Below are 17,468 nucleotides of genomic sequence, written 5' to 3' on the forward strand. Positions count from 1 at the left end.
TTTATAACTGTCCTACAGGAAACACCTACATCCTTGTCTGGGCATTTAATTGTGCGAACAAAAAAATCCTTTTTTGTTAAAAAACAAACAAAAAACTCCCAAACATGTCATGATGCGTGTACAACACCAGTAATCCAAACTTTGTTACCCTCAATATCAGAGACTGTGTGATCATCTGTAAGGGCCACAGGTGAGTGGATCACACAGTCACTGGTTGTTGTTCAAACAAGCAGGTTCATGTGTGAACCTGCTTGTTTGACTCCCATAATGTTTTTATTTACAGGCCAAACACATTTATAAATTTAATAGTTAATAGTTTTACATATTTTCATCGTCTTGGTAGCTATTGTAAAATTCCAAGTTTTTAAAATGGTTTCATTTTGCTGCTCAGCAAACAGCAAATGTAGTCTATACTAAAATTTCACAGACGGACGAACACTGTGTACGTGTGTGTGTGGATGCGTATGTGTGTGAGTGTGAGGGGGCGGTGATGATTCAGAAGTCAGATTTCTCACAGGAACAGTCACTTCACTAAAAGCAGAAACACACTGCAGTTGGCTAGTGAGGACAGACTATTCTTTTTTCTCTTTGATGGAGAATTGAATGATTTACAGAAAACTATACAAACTTTCAAACTGAATATTTTATTTCGACTTGCTCACTGCTTTTTCAGTCGGTCTTGAGAAAGTGCGTTATGTCCAGAGTTACCAATCTGTCAAAACTGCGTCAGGAGAGGATGCGGGAGATCAACCTGCGGGTAAGTTGGCATGTTCTCGACCGAGTTCTGCATTAATAATAAAGACTACAGCATCGGTGGCAAGTGTTGGACATATTTTGACGACAGGCAAGAAAGCACATTTACAAAATCTTGTGATTGTTAGAATGTGTGTTCATTAATACAGTATTGTAGGTCATAGACCGTAGCAGTTCATGGTTTTGTCTCCACCCCCACTCACACTTCCTCACTCCTTCACCCGCTTTTGCACTCTGAACCATAAATTTGGTCATTTCCGTGTTGTGACAGAGAGCCAGCTCTTGAAAGACATGAGCACAGGCCTGGCAGATCACTGGGCCTTATGTAGCTGCATGGGCTGCAGCTAAGTCTACATGCAGCATGTAGGTGGTTGTGAGTATGTTTGCTTGTACACTGTGTGCGAGCTCCTAGGACTATATTCGACTATAGCAACTGTTGCCATAGAAATGGCTGTGACTGTGTGCTGTTACCAGTTTCTGTTGAGCTTTCTTGGCGCAACAAAGACATTTTCTTTGTTGGGCACAATGTCTTGTCTCCAACCTCCATGCTTGGGGACACGACTTGCGATGAGGCAGACTGGGGTGGTGGCTGAAGGAATTGTTCCAATTACAGGTTGTTTCACACTGCTCAGTCTTTCTGTGATGTTTCTTCGAAACTATGATTCTTTAAGTGTGCTGTGTATTTTCAGCATTCCCAAAAAGTGCTATAGGGAAGTCTAATATGATTTTACTGGACCTCTGAAATCGTCATCAGGGTCAAGAAGGTCAAACTTTCAATCGATCAGACTTTCATAAAAACTATTTTATCTTTAAAACTGTGCTTAAAATCCCCCTGCCTTGGTTTTTATTGCCAACATTAACATTAGCATGACCTTAAAATGGCCTCTAATGATTGAAAGCTTTCCAGTGCAGCTGAATTAAAGCAATTCAGTTCAATTTTATTTATTCAGTGTCAAATCACAACAACTGCCTCAAAGTGCATTATATTGTAAGGTAAAGACTAGAGGTGGGAATCACCATATATCCCACGATACGATATTATCACGATACTTAACGCACGATATGACATTATTGCAATTTTTTAAAATATTTTGCGATATTCAGATTCTGTACATAAAGGTAAACTTTATCAATATTCATTTTATCTAATATCAAAGTCTCACACTCAGTCTTTCTCTCATTTCAGTTTTATTGTTGACAAACTGAACAGTTTGTATTACAGTCTAGTCCAACTTAACTGAATGCAACCATCTGGTACAATTATAGCTATTCTGAACTATGCAATTTATGAAAACTATGCAGCCCATTCAGCAACTGAAGAATTTGAAAGTAAATTAAAACAAAATATAATTTTACATTAAATAAAAAAGTTTTAAACTTAATTAAAATAAAACATGTCTTAAATTAAAATAAGTAAACTGTCATGTTTATTGCTGCCAAAATAAAAGTTAAACACATTTGGACAGTGAAGGAATGTCAGGATTCTTGCTCAGAAAAAGGATCAACGTGCTCTGAAGTCAGAGCACAAAAACCTTTTTTGTAACAAAATATCGATTTGTGCTGTCCGTGTATCGATACATTATTAGCAAACAAAATATCACGATACTACACAGTATCGATTTTTCCCCCCACCCCTAGTAAAGACTCTACAGTAATGCAAAGAATACAGAGAAAACCCCAATAGTTATATGACCCCCCCGTGTGCTTTGGTGACAGGATCCAGGGTCACCTGGTCCAGCCCTAACTATATGCTTTAGCAAAAAGGAAAGTTTGAAGCCTAATCTTAAAAGTAGAGATAGTGTCTGTCTCCTGAATCCAAACTGGAAGCTGGTTCCACAGAAGAGGGGCCTGAAAACTGAAGGCTCTGCCTCCAACTCTACTTTTACCTTAGAAACCCCAAGTAAGCGCAGTCTCACACTGAAATAAAGAACGTGTTAAATCAATAGTGGACATTGGTTGCACACATTTGCTTTGCTTTGGCATAAACTTAAACAACATAGTTAAATCAACACAACTTATTCACATTCAATAAACCTGTGCATTTTGTGTTGATGAAACGTGATTGAAACATGTTTAAATGAAGTAAGTTGAGCTCTTGGAATATTTTAATCCTTCACAGTTTTGTCACTTTATTCCAACAGTATTCAATAACTTTTACCTCAATACTACTTGGTCACTTGAATACTACATGTTGTCTTCATATTACATAATGTTCAACAAAGTCTAGAGTCTGGCTAACATAAATGGTTTTGTCTCCACTTTACAACAACTTCCACTGTAGCCATCCTACTAGCTTTATCCGGGTTGCAGGGGGTCTGGGGCATAACCCAGAAGTGATAGGGTAAGAGGCAGGGTCCACCCTGGACAGGTCACCAGTCTATCACATAGAGACAAACAGCAGGTTTAGAATCACCAATTAACCTAACTAGAATAACTACATGACTTTTAATTGTGGGAGGAAACCAGATTACCCAGTGAGAACCAACTGCAAACTAACCAGATTGTTTAACCAACATTAAACAATGTTTGAACAATAACTGCTTCCAGCTAAACCCGGCCAAAGCAGAAACTTTGATTACTGCACCAGGCAGTGCAATACCTGATATTAAACAGCATCTGGGTGATTTAGGTTCCTCACAGAAGCACAAGCTTAGAAACCTGGGTGTTGGTTTTGATGAAGCTTTTTCTTTGGAGGGACATTTAAATCAGATAGTAAGAACCTGCTTTTTTCACTTGAGGAACATTTCAAAACTTAGATCCATCGTGTCAACAAGTGAACTCGAGATGATGATACATGCTTCTGTCTCTACAAGACTGGACTACTGTAACAGCCTGTTTACTTGTCTAAACATGAAAGGGCTAGCTCATCTACAGGTTGTTCAACTATGCAGCGAGGCTGCTGACCGGCTTGAACAAAGGAGCTTGTATGACCCCTGTGTTAAAGTCGCTGCAGTGGCTACCAATCAGATTTAGGTCCCATTTTAAAACTTTTACACCATTACAGGGACCCCCCCCCCATTGCTGATGTAATTCGTACACATACCTCTTCTCGTAACCTGAGGTCATCAAACCAAAACCTTTTAGTGGTCCCCCACACTCGCTGTAAAACTCGAGGGGACCGATCTTTCCAGGCTGTTGCATCCAGACTGGAATGCACTTCCTTTATTTCTACGGGCTTTGGACTCAGTGGAGACCTTCAAAAAGCAGCTAAAGACATTTTTATTTCAAAAAGCTTTTAATGCTTTTAAAACAACTAGCTTTTAACGCACTTTGTGACACGTCTGTGAAAGGTGCTATATAAATAAACTTTACTTACTTATTACAAGGCTTGATGCAGAATTTTCTTTATGTTTTTGTCTTTGACAGGTTAAACCACAATAAATAGCGATAGCATACACATGGTGTGGGCAGTTGTCTGCCTCTTATAACCCGTGATCTTGTGAATTTCATGAGTCCAGCAACTAACCACTCTTACTAGATTGTATCATGTCATCTCAACAAGAACAAAATAAGTTGAATTTCATACACATCCTACATGATTTAATCATGTTTACCATAGAAACATGAAATTATTTTCTTCAAATTACAAGTTATACTTTTGTAAATGTAACAACCACCCAATTTTCTTTTTTTGAGTGCAGAGTGAAGTGCTCTAATGGGGTAACATAGTACTATAAGGTCATTAAGATAAGACGGGGCATGTTTAAGCAAGACCTTGTACGTGATAAGAATGATTTTGAATTTGATTTTGGATTTAACAGGGAGCCAATGAAGCAAAGCCAATATGGGAGAAATATTCTCTCTTTCTAGTGCCTCTCAGGACTATAAAGGAGGAGGACTCTTCACTGACATGAACAAATTGTAAATACAAATACAACTACTCTTTCAAGGATGTTTGATATGAAAGGAAGGTTGGAGATTGGCCTATAATTAGCTAAGACTGCTGGGTCTAGAGATGCTTTTTGAGTAAAGGTTTAACTACAGCCAGCTTGAAGGCCTGTGGTACATAGCTGATTATTAGAGATAGGTTGATCATATTTAAGATCGAAGCATTAATTAATGGCAGGACTTCTTTGAGCAGTTTTGTAGGAATGGGGTCTAAAAGACACGTTGATGGTTTGGAGGAAGTAATTATTGAAGTTAACTCAGAAAGATCGATTGGAGAAAAAGAGTCTAACTTAACATCAATGGTACTAAGAGTAGCTGTAGATAATATTTAAGAGTTACATAGAATAGAAGAATAATCCTTTAATTTTCCCACAAGTGGGAAATGGGGTGTGACAGCAGCAAGAGAGACACATATACAAACAAACAGTACACAAGACACAGAACAGAGACATACACAATTTTTACATAATTACAACAAGGACAATAGTTACCAAAAGCAGAGTACTGTACAGTTATTGAAATTAAATAAAATGAAATACAGATAAGAGGCAAACCCAGGTTGTAGTGCGAATCTGTTGATAAAATAGTGTCAAGTTACAGCGCAGATGTAAACATCTATGTTTGTTGGGAGCAGTTCTGATTGTACAGTCTGACAGCTGCAGGGAGGAAGGACCTGCGGAAACGCTCCTTCATGCATCGAGGATGCATCAGTCTGTCACTGAAGCAGCTCTGCAGCAACATTTACATGCATGGGGTGGGAGACTCTGTCCGTCAGAGATGTTATTTTGGCCAGAGTCCTTCTGTCTCCCACCACCTGCACTGGGTCCAGGTGCATCCCAGAACAGAGCTGGCCTTCCTGATGAGTTTATCCAACCTCTTCCTCTCAGCTGCCGATAAACTGCTGCTCCAACATACCACACTGTAAAAAATGACAGATGCCACCACAGAGTCATAGAAGGTCTTTAAAAGCGCTCCCTGGACTCCAAATGACCTCAGCCGCCTCAGCAGGTAGAGTCTGCTCTGACCCTTCCTGTAAAGAGCATCAGTGTTGTGGCTGCAGTCCAGTTTATTATTCAAGTGAACACCCAGGTACCTATAAGAGTCCACTATCTCAATGTCCACTCCCTGGATGTTCACCGGTGTGAGTGTGGTGGGTCTGCGTCTCCGGAAGTCCACCACCAACTCCTTGGTTTTCCCGGCGTTGATCAGCAGGTGGTTCTGCTGACACCAGTCCACAAAGTCCAGAGTCCACTGTCTGTGCTCTGAGCCGTCCTCACCTGTGATGAGGCGACTATGGCAGAGTCGCCAGAGAACTTCTGTAGGTGGCAGCGTGGGGAGTTGATGGAGAAGTCTGCAGTGTAGAGGGTGAAGAGGAACGGTGCCAGCACAGTTCCCTGTGGGGCCCCCGTACTGCAGACCAGCGACACAGCCCTGTGTCCTCACATACTGTGAGCGGCCTGTGAGGTAGTCCAGTATCCACTGTGACATGTGGTGGTCCACTCCTGATAGCTCCAGCTTGTCCCTCAGAAGTTGTGGCTGGATGGTGTTGAAAGCACTGGAGAAATCAAAGAACATGATCCTCACAGTGCTTCCAGGCTTCTCCAGGTGAGTCAGGGCTCGGTGCAGGAGGTAGATGATGGCGTCCTCCACCCCGATGCCAGGCTGGTAAGCAAACTGCAGCAGATCCAATGAAGACCTCACCAGGGGGCGCAGATGGTTCAGAACCAACCTCTCGGGGGTCTTCATCAGATGTGATGTCAGGGCTACTGGCCTGTAGCTGCTGAGGTCCTTGGGATGGGAGGTCTTTGGTACCGGTACCACACAGGAGGTCTTCCACAGCTGTGGAACTTTCCCCAGTGACAGGCTCAGGTTGATATCCTAGGATGCCACACAGTTCATCTGCGCAGCATCTCAGGAGCCTGAACCTGACGCCATCTGGACCTGCAGCCTTCTGCACCTTGATCATGCGAAGCTCGTTCCTCGCTTGAAGTGCAGAGATAGAAAGAGAGGATTTCGGGGGGGGGGGGGGGGTATGTTGGAGTCCACAGAAGCCGGGGTGGGTGTGATGGCTGGGAGCTGAGAGGTGAGAAGTCCTGAGATGAAGGACAGGCAGGCCCTGAAGATGAGGGAGATTGCAGCAGGGGGGACGATGCTGGGGGAGGGGTGGGTGGTTGATCAAACCTATTCAAATATTTATTTAGGTCATTCACCCACCCCAAGTCTCCTGCAGCCTGGGGGGTTGGTTTTTGTCCTGAGATTGTCTTCAGGCTGTTCCAAACCCCTCTGATGTTGTCCTGTTGCAGCTGCTCTTCCACCTTCCTGCTGTAGTTTTCCTTCCCCTGCCTTATCTTCCATTTCAGCTTCTTCTGGACAGCTCTCAGCTCCTGTTTGTCTCCAGATCTAAAGACTCTCTTCTTCTCCCTGAGGAGAGGCTTTATTTCAGGATTTATCCATGGCTTATTGTTAGAAAAACACCGTACCTTTATGATGGGTACGGTGTTGTCCACACAGAAGTTCATGTAATCTGTAATGCAGTCTGTGATGCTGTTGAGGTCATCCTCCAAAGGGCTGCAGAGGTTGTCCCACACAGTAGAACGGAAACAGTCCCTCAGGGCCTCTTCAGTCTCTGCCGACCATTTTTTAACTGTGCGTTTCACAACTGGTTCTCTGTACTAGAGGTTTATACACAGGGGTGCACATAAGTGGTCCGCAGGTGCGCATTCGCTGTCAAAATAAAAGATGCAACGCAAAGAAGTTGCAACGCGCGTTTGCGTGCATAAGATTTTCTGGAGGAGGTCAGACATTTGTTTAGAACTCTTAAAGATGTCAAGAAGCTCCTTTAAGCAGTTACTTTGGTGTTCCTCCTCCTCCAAAGAATAGCAGAAGGAGTCCGAACTACAAAAGAAGTGCGTATTCTCGGAAAAGTGGTTGCAGGAGGTGAGCTGGCTTCAAACAAATGATGAATGCACAGAGATGTGGTGCAGAATGTGCCGTGAAAATCCCACTCTAGCGGACAAAAACACTGCCTTTTATATGTACGCAAACGCAGGTTGCAACTTCTTATCTGGTGCTCGTCTTTTATTTTGACAGCGAATGTGCACCTGCGGACCATTTATGTGCACCCCTGATTATACACAGGCTGGAGATGAACCAGGGGAGGGAGAGGTGATGAGCTGTATGCCTGGTGCTGTGTTTGGAGTCTGCTGGTTACAGTGTGCAGGACCTCACAGGCTGCTGCAGCGTTAGCAGAGGGCGGGGCATGCACAGCTATCATAATGACGTGTGTAAACTCTCGCTGTAGATAGTACGGTCTCATGCTAACCGTCCTGGCTTCATAACTATGTGCTACAAGCACACTCTGATGGGCAAAGTTAAGTGGCAAACCGTCATGCCTACTTAAATTTGTGCTGGAATTACTCTGTGACAGCAGAAATGTGCATAAACTAGTTATGGTAGGACATTTTGCCAAAGTAGGATGGTTTGTCAGAACACTGGAAGTATATCACATACATGGTGATGGTTGTGATCATTACTAGTTAACGTTAAAGGGATGGTTGGCTCAACAGAGCTCTGACTGTTTGTCAGCCTGGCTACAGAGCTGCAGAGAAATCTCGGGCTGTTCTTATTTACTTCAATCAGTGATGAATAGTCAGATGTCCTGGCTTTATGGAAGATATTACAACATTGCATTTGTTTATGGCCAAGTTAACTGAACATGTAGTTTAGTAATAATTCTGCTTAAATTGCTCCTCTTTCATCCCAATCTGTCTTTAGACTCATGCTCTGATGTAAATAAGCAGAACTAATTTCACAGATGTTAAGCAGCAGATTCAGTGCATAAGCTCTACTGTCTCTCAGTAAATGTATGTGAATAAGTATTTCATACTACACGTTTTTTACATTCTGTTTCATTTTCAGAATAAAGAGCGAGAGCGCATGAGGGAGCGAGAGAAAGCTGCAAGGGAGAGTGTGGTGCTCAAGCCCAATGGTCACCTTTTTACATCTCTGACAGTGTCAGGAACCACACTCTGCTCAGCATGCAACAAGAGCATCACTGCAAAGGAGGCTCTCTGCTGCCCTAGTAAGTAACACTCTAGTTATTCCACCACTGTCTCATCATTATGCTTTATATAGTGTAGTATGACGATGTGTAGTATGACGATAGTATGACGATAAAGCCAGAGACACAAACCTCAGAACAAAGTTCTCTCTATGTCTAAAAACACAGGATGTGCACTGAGTTATGCGTCACCTCTCTCTTGGTTTTTTAGTATTTGGTCCCTTTTTATTAACTGAATTAGACTTTAAAAGGAGGGAGACAGGAAGGGTATTTTAAGGCCATTACATTAATATTTAATTCTTAAATTAAACTAAAAAAAAACCATTTATGGTCAAAGATGAAGAGACCTGGTTCCACTCTTATTTTCAGTCAGTCTTCACTTTAGTCACAGGAAACAGAGAAGCAACAGAGAAAACCCGACAATCACATGTCCTTTTATGAGCAAGCACTTTGAAAACAGCGGGGAGGAAAACTCCCTTTAAAACAGGAAGAAACGCCTAGCACACCCAGGCTCAGGGGGGGCGGCGGCCGACCGCATCGTGACTACATCAGCAGTCACAGTAGTGCTAGTGATTTAACTGCATGTTTTATCTTCCTCACTGTTTATTTTGCCTCTTGTGTCTTCATTTACTCCAGCATGCAGTGCCACTATCCACAACCGATGTCGAGATACTTTGCCAAACTGTGCCAAAATGAAACAGAGGGTAAGACACAGACATCACTACTAATCACAGTTTCTGCAAAGAGTCTCTGTGTATCAGTTTGAACACGTGGTCTTCATCCGTCTGGTCTGGGTGAGGCTGAGCTTGTTCAGATGCATGGTCATCTCATTTTCTTCTTGTTTCCTAAGCACTGGCAGTGTCCAGAGTGTCCTGTTGTATCCATCACTGAGTGGCTGTGTGTGTGAATGGGTCAGTGTGGCTGAGAGCTCTTGTGCAAAAGAGCTTCAAGCAGTGACTAAGATTAGTTAAATGCTGTTTAATTGACTGATCTCACAGACATGTCACAGATTTAGAGCTACAGTTACCAAGTAAAACAGTGATGTTATAGTCAAACCAACAGACGCTGCACTAGTGAATCCAAGCAATGGAAGAGTTTTGTACTTCTTTTGTATTTAAAGGTATCAGATCACTTTTTAGAACGATGGTCTTTGGTTAATCAGAAATTATGAATCACAGCCTGTAACAGTTCATCAAGACTACGAATCGTTTTTGTCAAACTGTGGACGTAGTGCTGCTGACATTTAGATGTAACACTGAAAGTCTGCACTTCAGTGTCTGTGCTGTCCAGACTTACTGATCTAAACGTATTTCTATTCTGAATAGTTCCCAGTAGTCCCAGCTGTGTCTCCTGCTGTTTCCTGTTTGTGTCATAGTCTTTCTGTTCTTGTACTGTTAGTGTTTCTGTGGTTCCTGTAGTTCCAAGCGCAGAGTCATTTCCTAGCGTTACAGCGTTCCCTCATGAACAGCCTATTGGATTACAATGTCACCAGGGTTTTAATAGTTTTGCAGTTTTCATTCGTTTTTATTTTTATTTAGTTTTGACTTCAGATTTTCAATTTTGTATCAGTTTTTATTAGTTTTTACCTTTTGTTTGCTAGTTTAGTTTAGTTTTTATTTTTTTTAAACCCTTAGTTTCAGTTATAGTTTTCGTCGTGTTTGCAACAATGAAGTGTAACAACATCCCAGTTTCATCATATCAGTCATGCTCTTCTGCTTATCCTTGGGTATGTTGCTCTTCCAGCTACCATACCCTGCACCCTGGACAGGTCGCCAGTCTGTCGCAGGGCTAACACGCAGAGACAGACAACTCACACCCCCACCTATGGGAATAAATAAATAAATGAGGGCAGATGAACAACTATTGATAGCAGGCAACTTGAAAAAATATATATCTTGGCCCCAATGAGACTATTAACTCTTGCAGCTCCGGGTGAATTGCTAAACTTTTTGAAGGCAATTGACTCACACAGTTGTGTAGATATCCCAGTCTCAATAAACATATTCACCAACGCTTCCTCTCGCTTGTGATGTTCCTGCGAACGGACCAACCAGCAGCCATCGGCTCGCTGTTGGAAGCACTGCATTAATGGTTTTTGTGGAGTTGTCTCGGGATGCTTCACGCTGCCCGGGGTTAGCTTCTGTTTCTGGGGATGAGGCTTGGGCGTGCTCCCTTACCTTCTCAAGCTAAGCTAGGTTAGCCTTCTTGTGTGAGCTTTTCAAAGGTTCCCTTTAGAAATGTTCGCATAATTTGTCTCTTTCCACTACAAGACAGTTGCTTTATCTAAAACGCAATCATATTCAGAGTAATATGAAATTGGACTCTGGCGATTTCTCCTGACTTTTGCTGACGTGATTCTGCGTGGGACGGAGCAGCGACACAGACGACTCGACTAACGTACTGCCCCCTGCTGGCACAATGAGACACAGCAAGAAAAAACCTGGAAACTACACTTCATTTTCACCCGACACTATTGAAAACTAAACACATTTTCGCTATAAATTCAGTTAATTTCAGTTAGTTTTGTGAACGCTCATTACAGTTTTAGTTAGTTTTCCTTTTTTTTGCAAAGTCTTGTTGTTATTTTTATTTCCGTTAAAAGAGGTGAAAAAGAGTGAAAAATGTTTTTTCACTTCTAGTTTTCGTTAACAATAATAACCTTGAATGTCACTGTCAATAAAAGGTTGTTTTAGTTCCTTTTATTTATTCCTAACAGTTTGCTTTTGGGTTCTCAATCAACATTAAATATAATGAATAGTGAATTTATTCTGGTAGCTAAACTGACCTAAAAACTCTCTTTGTTTCATTTTTTGTGCTCCTGTAATTGTAGTTTTTGTCCTTTCAGCAACAGAAGACGGCCCTGATGAAGAACAATGTTCCACTGCGTGCAAAAAGTAAGAACAATGGAACAAATCTAAGAAATGAACTGCATATTCTGCCTCACTCTCGTCCTGTCTTCTTTCCTTCCTCCCTCCTATCTATCTCTTTATCAGTATGTTCCTCCGTCATCATTAAAATCCTCTTTAGCTTGCTAACATGTTGGAATATTTTTTCCTTTCTTCAGCTAATTCTCTTTATAATACAACTATTTTTTCCTCTCAGCTCAAGGAATGCGAGAACGTCCAACTTCAGCTATTTACCCCTCTGAAAGCTTCCGACAATCTCTGCTCAGATCACGCCGTGGCCGCTCTCACCTATCCCTGTCCAAGAGTGTCTCCACCAACAACATCGTAGGGTGGGTCATAAACACAGAGCAAATATTAGTGTTGCTCTGTTGTTTGGTTAAAGTTACCTGAGGTCATCAGTGCACGCTGGTTTGCTGGATTAAGGACAGAAACCAGTCACATCCACTAGTTTGGATTTGCTTTGTCGAATGTTCAGCCAACACCAAGAATGCATAAAAAGCAGGACAGGAAATGATCTTTTAAAAACACAGTATGTGTCCTTAACCGTGGTCACTCACTGTCACATGGTGGGGCAGGAAAGGTCATGAAGCTAATTTAAGATGATTTTGAGCTGCAACCATGAGTATTCATGCTTGCTTTCCCCCAACATGTCAATGTTTTTGATGAGTGAGGCACAGAACAGACTGTGGCTGACAGACAGATGATGATGAAGATTATCCATCTTCATGCTACAGTCACTGGCAATGATAAAGATGTATACAGGTTTTGTAAATGCTCACAGGGACGGTGTGATAATATCTCAGATTGCAAAACATTTACTCTGCTCCACCTGATTTGAATTCAGCTCAGTTCAGTTTATTTTTCCGATACAAAATCACAACAGCAGCCGCCTCAAGGCACTTTATGTTGCAAGACCCCACAATACTGAGAAAACCCCAACAAGCACTTAGCGACAGTAGGAAGGAAAAACTGTGAAGGCCCGAGACCCAGACTAAGACATGCAAACTGGACACAGAGACCGGAGGGGGTTACAGGAGGCACACATGGCCCCCGTGAAGTCGTGCGAACAGTGCAGCCTTGTTGCTCTTTTTCTGTGACACATACACCCAAAAAGAGCAGAAAACCTTCAAAAAAGATAATCTATTACAAACCCTCCACTCCATGTTTGTTCGAAACCAAAGAGCTCATCCACTGTGTCTGGGATTGACACTGATTTGTTGAGTTTGTGCTGGCAATTTATACGGCTCCACGCTAATATATATACACGAGGAAATTTTCAGTTAACCCTCACAAACTTAGTTGGAAACTGTCAGTTTCAGTATGTCTGTCAATCAAAACACTAACATTCCCAACTCCAAAATGTATGAGTTGGTGTGCAGCCAGTGAAATCTCTATGCATTAAACACCACTGTTCAAGGTGCCTCTTATTATTTTAACATTTTGGCTCTGTTTGGTTCTCCAGTTTGTTTGCCGCTACATTTATTTCATGCACAATAGTTAGGCACCAATAATACCCGCATGCATGTGTGTGCTGCAGGTCGCTGAATGATGATGCTCCCCTGGGACTACGCAGAATTCTCTCCCAGTCGACAGACTCCCTCAGCTTCAGAAACAGAACGATGTCGATGGAGTCGCTCAATGATGACGGTATCGCAAACATGCAAGCAGCACAAAATCTTAGACAGCTCCATGTGTTCACAGTCAGTTAATTATACATGTATGTTATATACTCACAAGTCTGCAGGCCAAAGACTGGTCATTCTTCCAGCAACATCATAATGCACTGGACTGTAGTAGAAAACAAACCAGAACAGTTCATGAAGTCCATTTCCACCCAGAGAACTGATGCTGCTGATTAGATATGTGCATAAATGAGCAGTTGAACAGGTGTACCTGGAGAATGTAGGTATTTAAAAAAGAAATTCCTTGTGACTATTTTCCACATAGAAAGTAAGGGCTGAATGGGAGACTGCAAAGAGTACAAGTTCCAATAATCGGTCTGATAGTTTATGGATTAATAAGGTGGACAGAACGTTCTGTCCACGCCTGCACACCTTCTTATTGTAATATTGTGACAAATGAATGCATGTTTCCAGAATTTAAGCAAGCTTATCAACATGAATGCATTTTTGGTGCTTAAATTTAATAGATAATTGCTTAACTACTAGTAATTGGGGGTGGCTGCAGCTCAGGAGGTGGAGCAAGTGTCCACAGGTGGTTTAATGGGCCGAATATCCTTGGGCAGGATACTGACCCCAAGTTGCATCCATCAGAGTATGAATGTGTGTGAATGCTAGACAGGAAGCACTGTCATATAAAAAAATAAGTGCTTGTATAAATGGCTGAATGACCCTGGTTGTATAAAGCGCTTTGAGTGCTCGGGTAGAGTAGAAAAGTGCCACATGAGAACCAGTCCATTAACCGTTTAGTGCATGCTCTGATTGGTAATAAGATCCTCATAAACATTCTTCCTGAATGTAGTGGAATACAACTGTACAGCAGTAGAAGTGAAACGTGACACATTTCATGAAGAGGTCGTTGAATCTTCAAACCTTCAGGAGAAAGCTCAAGTCGTCTGTTCAAACTTTTGTCTTCAGTCTACAATAATCTCTCATATAATAATAGTAAAATAAACAATAATCTGTGAGTCTGCAGTCTTTCATACTGATCTTCTTTTCCTCTTTAGGAGAACTGTACTACGCCTCAGTCCTGGAGGAGATCGAGCTTGAGGGCCAGGACTTTAAGGCTGACTCGTGGAGCATGGCTGTGGATAGCAGTTACTTACAGACACATCGCAAAAATGTTATCAAGAGGCAGGATGTCATCTACGGTGACAAAAACATGATCTATTTTTCATCATTTCTGCCTCATATGCAGACGTTCAGTCTATTGCTAAACGTTATACACGTGTTTGCATATGGACACACATAGAAAACAAATCAGTATGTCACCGTTTAGAAATATGCAATGGTTGTCATTTAAAAATGTCGTATGCATCTCATCTCACCTTTGTTATACGTGTGTGTGTCTCTTAGAGCTGATCCATACAGAGCTGCACCACATGCAGACACTGCAGATCATGGAGAGGGTGTTTCGACAGGGCATGCTGGAGGAGCTTCAGTTAGAGCCCAGCACCGTGCATGCTATGTTTCCCTGCCTGGACCAGCTCATCAAGATACATTCCCAGTTTCTGGCACAACTTCTCCTGCGGCGCAAGAACAGCCTGCAACCTGGATCCAACCACAATTACACCATTCATCAGCTGGGGGATATTCTAGTAGAGCAGGTTTGTGATTCTGCTGACTTCCCCTTACTGACTCACATCCACAGTAACGTGACTTGTTTGTGTTCCTCTGCCAGTTCTCAGGCCAGTCTGCAGATGACATGCAGAAGACTTATGCTGAGTTCTGTAGCCGACACTTAAAGGCTGTCAAATTATACAAGGAGCTGCTCGCTAAAGACAAGAAGTTCCAGTTCTTCATACGGGTAGGAGACACATGCATGGACATATGTATATGTTAACGACCGTACCGACCTGCCAAGACTTGTTACAATTATACTTCCCAATTATTATTTCACCTTCCTCCGTCTCTTCCTCATTTTGTTGTTGGGACTGCTGGCCTTCCTGCTGCACTTCTCCACAGCTGTTTCCAGCATCAGCAGCCTCGTGTGACCGCGAGGGCTTGTTACCAGTTGTTGTTGGTGCTGCTGTTGACAACGCAGCAGCATAATAAATATGAACAATAAAGCAACAATAAGCATAAGTAAATAACTGGCTTACTTGGCACCAGAGGCGGAGCCAGACATTTGAAACACCCGGGGCTTAGCCCAAAAGGGTAGTATGCATGTGGGATTTTTTTTTTTCCCTTGGGGGGGGGGGGGGGGGGTAGAAATGACTGAAAGATTAATTGGCTCTGTTTTGAGTTTTGTTCAAAAAAGAACGACTTCATATAGGGAAAAATATATATCACATGTGCAGGACACCTTAAACTAGTTTTTTAATTAAGCAGCAAGGCAGAACAAAGTCAGGCCTGTATCAAGACATGAGGACTAAACCCCAATTCAACCAGACCCAGAACTGATCCAGAATTAAAACAGGACTACAACAGTTCAAAATCAGGACTACTGAGGACTTAACCAAGACAGAACCAGAATCAGAACTAGATGATAGTAGCACTAAAAATCATCATAGACTTGCACTACATTTATTTTTTAATTTCACCAAAGTACAATATTTAGATTGAGAAAAGTTTATATAATTGTTTAGCCTTGTTGTGCAAACAAGCCTGCAAAACTTAATAAATATAGAATTTGAAAAATAACAAACCTAAAAAGAAACACTAGGTACGAGATACATGAGGACCTATGATACGGTGATACTTTTGGTAAACAACCATTTGACTAACATGTGTGTCTCACCTGCTCTTGTTCATCTCTGTTCTGTCCTCATTCTCCCTCTCTCCATCTCTGTTCCTCTCTCTCTCTTTGTGCTGACAATCATCAAATATACAGATATTTACAAACTCTTCAGATAAAAAACACTTTTTTAATTGTAACATCAAATCAGACTAAATGTTTATTTTTTTTTAGATTGATAAATATAAAAAACATATTTGTTAACTTTAAGAGTAAAGAGAGAAACTATCTGTATTTCTTAATTGCAAATGGCACCAAATTGTATTCAAAATTGAGCCACACTTATGGAGCTCCACAGTTCTTTTCCTGGTGTTTTGGTTGACATCTCTTGATTTTCCCATGTCACAGAAACAGGCTCTGTGTTTTGCCTTATATGCATCCACAGCTGTGCCACCAGTTTACTCACATGGACTCTATGAACCTATCAGAAGCTTCTTCAGCTCAGAATGGAATCGTCTGGAGTTTCTTATTAATTAACAATAAACTTAGTGTACATGTGCTCCTAAAAACAGACAGCTCTGTCTCTCTTTATTCTGACATTTAACTAATTCAAAATATATTTCAATATTTATCTAAAACAAAAGTTTACTCTAAATTGATGTTGTACAGTAAAAATGTTTTCTCCCTAAAGTGTATGTAAATATCTGGTTACAAATGTGAATATCCTGCTGTGTACTGAAATCCCTCTTGTTTTGCATAGAAATATACTGAACAATATACAAAGCATAATATATAAAATAACATTTACCTGAGTTTTTTCTTTGAAAGAAGCCTCTAATGTCCATTCTTATGTTTCAGTACATAACTGAAACCGATTTAGTCGGGGAGGGTAAGAACTGAAAATATGAAATAAACACACGTAAGCTAAGACTCTCTAAAAAAAATAGCATTTGTTCGGCTTTTCATTTCGCCATTTGTTGATTCACTTGAAGAGCAAGTAACGTAATATTGGTCAAGTGATCAGTTTGATATCAATCTTTCGTGATGCACCGTCATATTTACATTATTTGTACAGTACGAATGATTTGCTTTGGTACCTGGTCAAACTTAAGCTCTCCTCAGTAGGGCTGGCTCCGTTTCTCCAACAGCGAACTCACAGGCAGTAGCTGCCCCGCCCCCTCGCTCAGTCGCTTAGTGCCTGAGCTTGGATCATACCAATATCAGGGGGGGATTCACGCACAGTCGTAAATTCCCACAGTGTGCACTATGTGCTTCGAATATTGTGTGTACTTTTTGTTTTATACAGTTGTCAGCCAGACATCTAACTATGAAAAAATTACACTCCAAAATACCCTGGGCTTCTGACAAAACAACCCGGGCTTAAGCCCAGTAAGCCACCCCCACGCTCCGCCCCTGCTTGGCACCTACAATGTTTCATACTAAAGGCATTTTAATTTTACTAAGAGATCTTCAATAAGAAGATCTGTATGAAAGAGCAAAACTCA

The 17,468-nt window shown here is 41.6% G+C and overlaps 1 protein-coding gene across 2 annotated transcripts in view; it reads left to right on the forward strand.

Moving 5' to 3' along the window:
- Positions 1-510: 510 nt before the first annotated feature.
- Positions 511-17,468, forward strand: part of arhgef1a (Rho guanine nucleotide exchange factor (GEF) 1a) — a 35,533-nt gene continuing 18,575 nt past the window's right edge. For both annotated transcript variants that reach the window (XM_040002636.1, XM_040002637.1), the window contains exons 1-9: positions 511-757; positions 8,560-8,722; positions 9,338-9,405; positions 11,547-11,595; positions 11,804-11,936; positions 13,145-13,254; positions 14,294-14,437; positions 14,643-14,893; positions 14,968-15,093. In XM_040002636.1, coding sequence (XP_039858570.1) covers positions 695-757; positions 8,560-8,722; positions 9,338-9,405; positions 11,547-11,595; positions 11,804-11,936; positions 13,145-13,254; positions 14,294-14,437; positions 14,643-14,893; positions 14,968-15,093 — 1,107 coding nt within the window. In that variant the 5' untranslated portion in view covers positions 511-694. The remainder of the gene's footprint in view (positions 758-8,559; positions 8,723-9,337; positions 9,406-11,546; positions 11,596-11,803; positions 11,937-13,144; positions 13,255-14,293; positions 14,438-14,642; positions 14,894-14,967; positions 15,094-17,468) is intronic.

Source organism: Simochromis diagramma, unplaced genomic scaffold (genome assembly GCF_900408965.1).
Source record: "Simochromis diagramma unplaced genomic scaffold, fSimDia1.1 OVJJ01000449.1, whole genome shotgun sequence".
Taxonomy (NCBI): Eukaryota; Metazoa; Chordata; class Actinopteri; order Cichliformes; family Cichlidae; genus Simochromis; species Simochromis diagramma.